The 1,595-nt window shown below is 41.8% G+C and overlaps 2 protein-coding genes across 2 annotated transcripts in view; one reads left to right on the top strand and one right to left on the bottom strand.

Annotated features, from left to right (window-relative positions):
- Nucleotides 1-190, bottom strand: part of sgsh (N-sulfoglucosamine sulfohydrolase (sulfamidase)) — a gene marked incomplete at its 3' end in the record, with an annotated part of 5,873 nt that extends 5,683 nt beyond the window's left edge. Inside the window, exon 1 of the mRNA XM_008411094.1 lies at nucleotides 181-190. Within this exon, the coding sequence (XP_008409316.1) occupies nucleotides 181-190 (10 nt within the window). The remainder of the gene's footprint in view (nucleotides 1-180) is intronic.
- slc26a11 (solute carrier family 26 member 11) overlaps nucleotides 20-1,595 on the top strand; it is a 7,408-nt gene continuing 5,832 nt past the window's right edge. The window contains exons 1-3 of the mRNA XM_008411106.2: nucleotides 20-402; nucleotides 729-877; nucleotides 971-1,218. Coding sequence (XP_008409328.2) covers nucleotides 982-1,218 — 237 coding nt within the window. The 5' untranslated portion in view covers nucleotides 20-402; nucleotides 729-877; nucleotides 971-981. The remainder of the gene's footprint in view (nucleotides 403-728; nucleotides 878-970; nucleotides 1,219-1,595) is intronic.

Genomic DNA, 1,595 nt, shown 5'->3' with positions numbered 1-1,595 from the left:
TTAAATGGTTACGCACCAATAATTAGAAGGACATTTCTTCTCTTTGACTCCGACACGCGACAAGAGGCTACAAGCACAAACAGCAACTGGATCCGCATAATGAGGGTTTAAATATCTGCTGAAAMCCCGAGAAACAAATCAGATCGGCAGCTCTTTAAACGCTATGATCTGCGGAGACACCAGCCGCCATTCTTYAAACTTCCGGAAACAACTGGCMCTCTCGTCACATGACAGCGGTCACGTGACTTGGAAGAAAACAGGAAGTTGTTACTGTGAGTGTCTGAGTCGGGTTTTAGAGAAGTGGATTTTAACAGCTATTATTCAACAGAGGTGGATGTGAAAAATCACAGCCTGACCGATGAACGGTGCCGAGAGGAGGACTGCAGTCAGCACAATGCGGTGGTATATTATATTCTATTTTATTGTATTTGTCTGCCCTCATTTCTGTTAAATTTTAATATCGCACTTCTTTGAAATTGAATGCCAACAGGGTGCATATTCATAACATTTTGAGTTTAGTCGTTTTGTTTGCTCATACCTTTATAGATAGTTTCCCTAACACGACTTTAATCAGTCAGGATGTTCAGGTACATGAATATCACCTGTCTGTCACATGATCATCCAATGGCTGTCAAAGACACACACCTGAGCACAACCTATGGGGAGTGTTGGAGGAAGCTGACAAGTTTTGTTTGTTTTTGCTTCTTTTTTTTTTGTTCCACCTGAAGGTAAGGAGTGTGTTTGSTTTTGAGAAGTTTACACAGGAATGCATCCCCTCAGAGCAGGTGTGTGGTGTTTTCCTGAATGCTGGGAATCACAGCAGGAAAACCAAACGACCCAAAGCTGACGAGCTCAGCAGGGAAACCCTGAACTCACTGTGAGGGCTTTAATTCTCTACTTATACACACACATTCCTAAATATTTAGATTGATTTTTGAACTGCTTTTTTAATCTTCTCTCTGCCTCCAAGGGTTTTTAGAAATGGATCGGCCGCTGCAGGGAGGACAGTCGTCCCGGCGCTGTTGTTCTTACAGCACCCTGAAGTCCTGGCTGCCCATTCTCTCCTGGTTACCCAAGTACAGGGTGAGGTACCTGCAGATGGACCTGCTGGCGGGCCTCACTGTCGGGCTGACCACCGTACCACAGGCTCTCGCTTACGCGGAAGTGGCTGGACTTCCTGTTCAGGTGAGGTTAAGTTTGATGAACATGATGCTTTTTTTCTAATGTCAGACCAGCTTTTATTTCCCGCCACTGAGGAAAYGCATCAGAATGATGCTACCACCACCATGCTTCTCCCTGGACTTCATGATTCACTTTGTTCACTAATGWTCTTTAACAAACTTGTGCATTTTTATAATAAGATAAATTTACACACAAGTGGACTCTATTTRCTAATATGGCAACTTTCACACTTTTTTAGCATTTTAGCATTTATTTCAGACGGGAGCAAAATAAATAAAAAATACAGAAACAAACAAATATAAATGAGTAAACAAAAAAATTAAAGCAAGAATCAAATTAGTCCAACAACAACAAATGTCCGAAAAGAAGTAGAAAAGAGCATATGTTTATTTAATCCTACTGACAACTGGTTT

This window comes from Poecilia reticulata, linkage group LG1 (assembly GCF_000633615.1).
Source record: "Poecilia reticulata strain Guanapo linkage group LG1, Guppy_female_1.0+MT, whole genome shotgun sequence".
NCBI classification, from domain to species: domain Eukaryota; kingdom Metazoa; phylum Chordata; class Actinopteri; order Cyprinodontiformes; family Poeciliidae; genus Poecilia; species Poecilia reticulata.
Note: the sequence above shows the minus strand (reverse complement) of the source record. Positions and strands in the feature narration are given on the sequence as shown.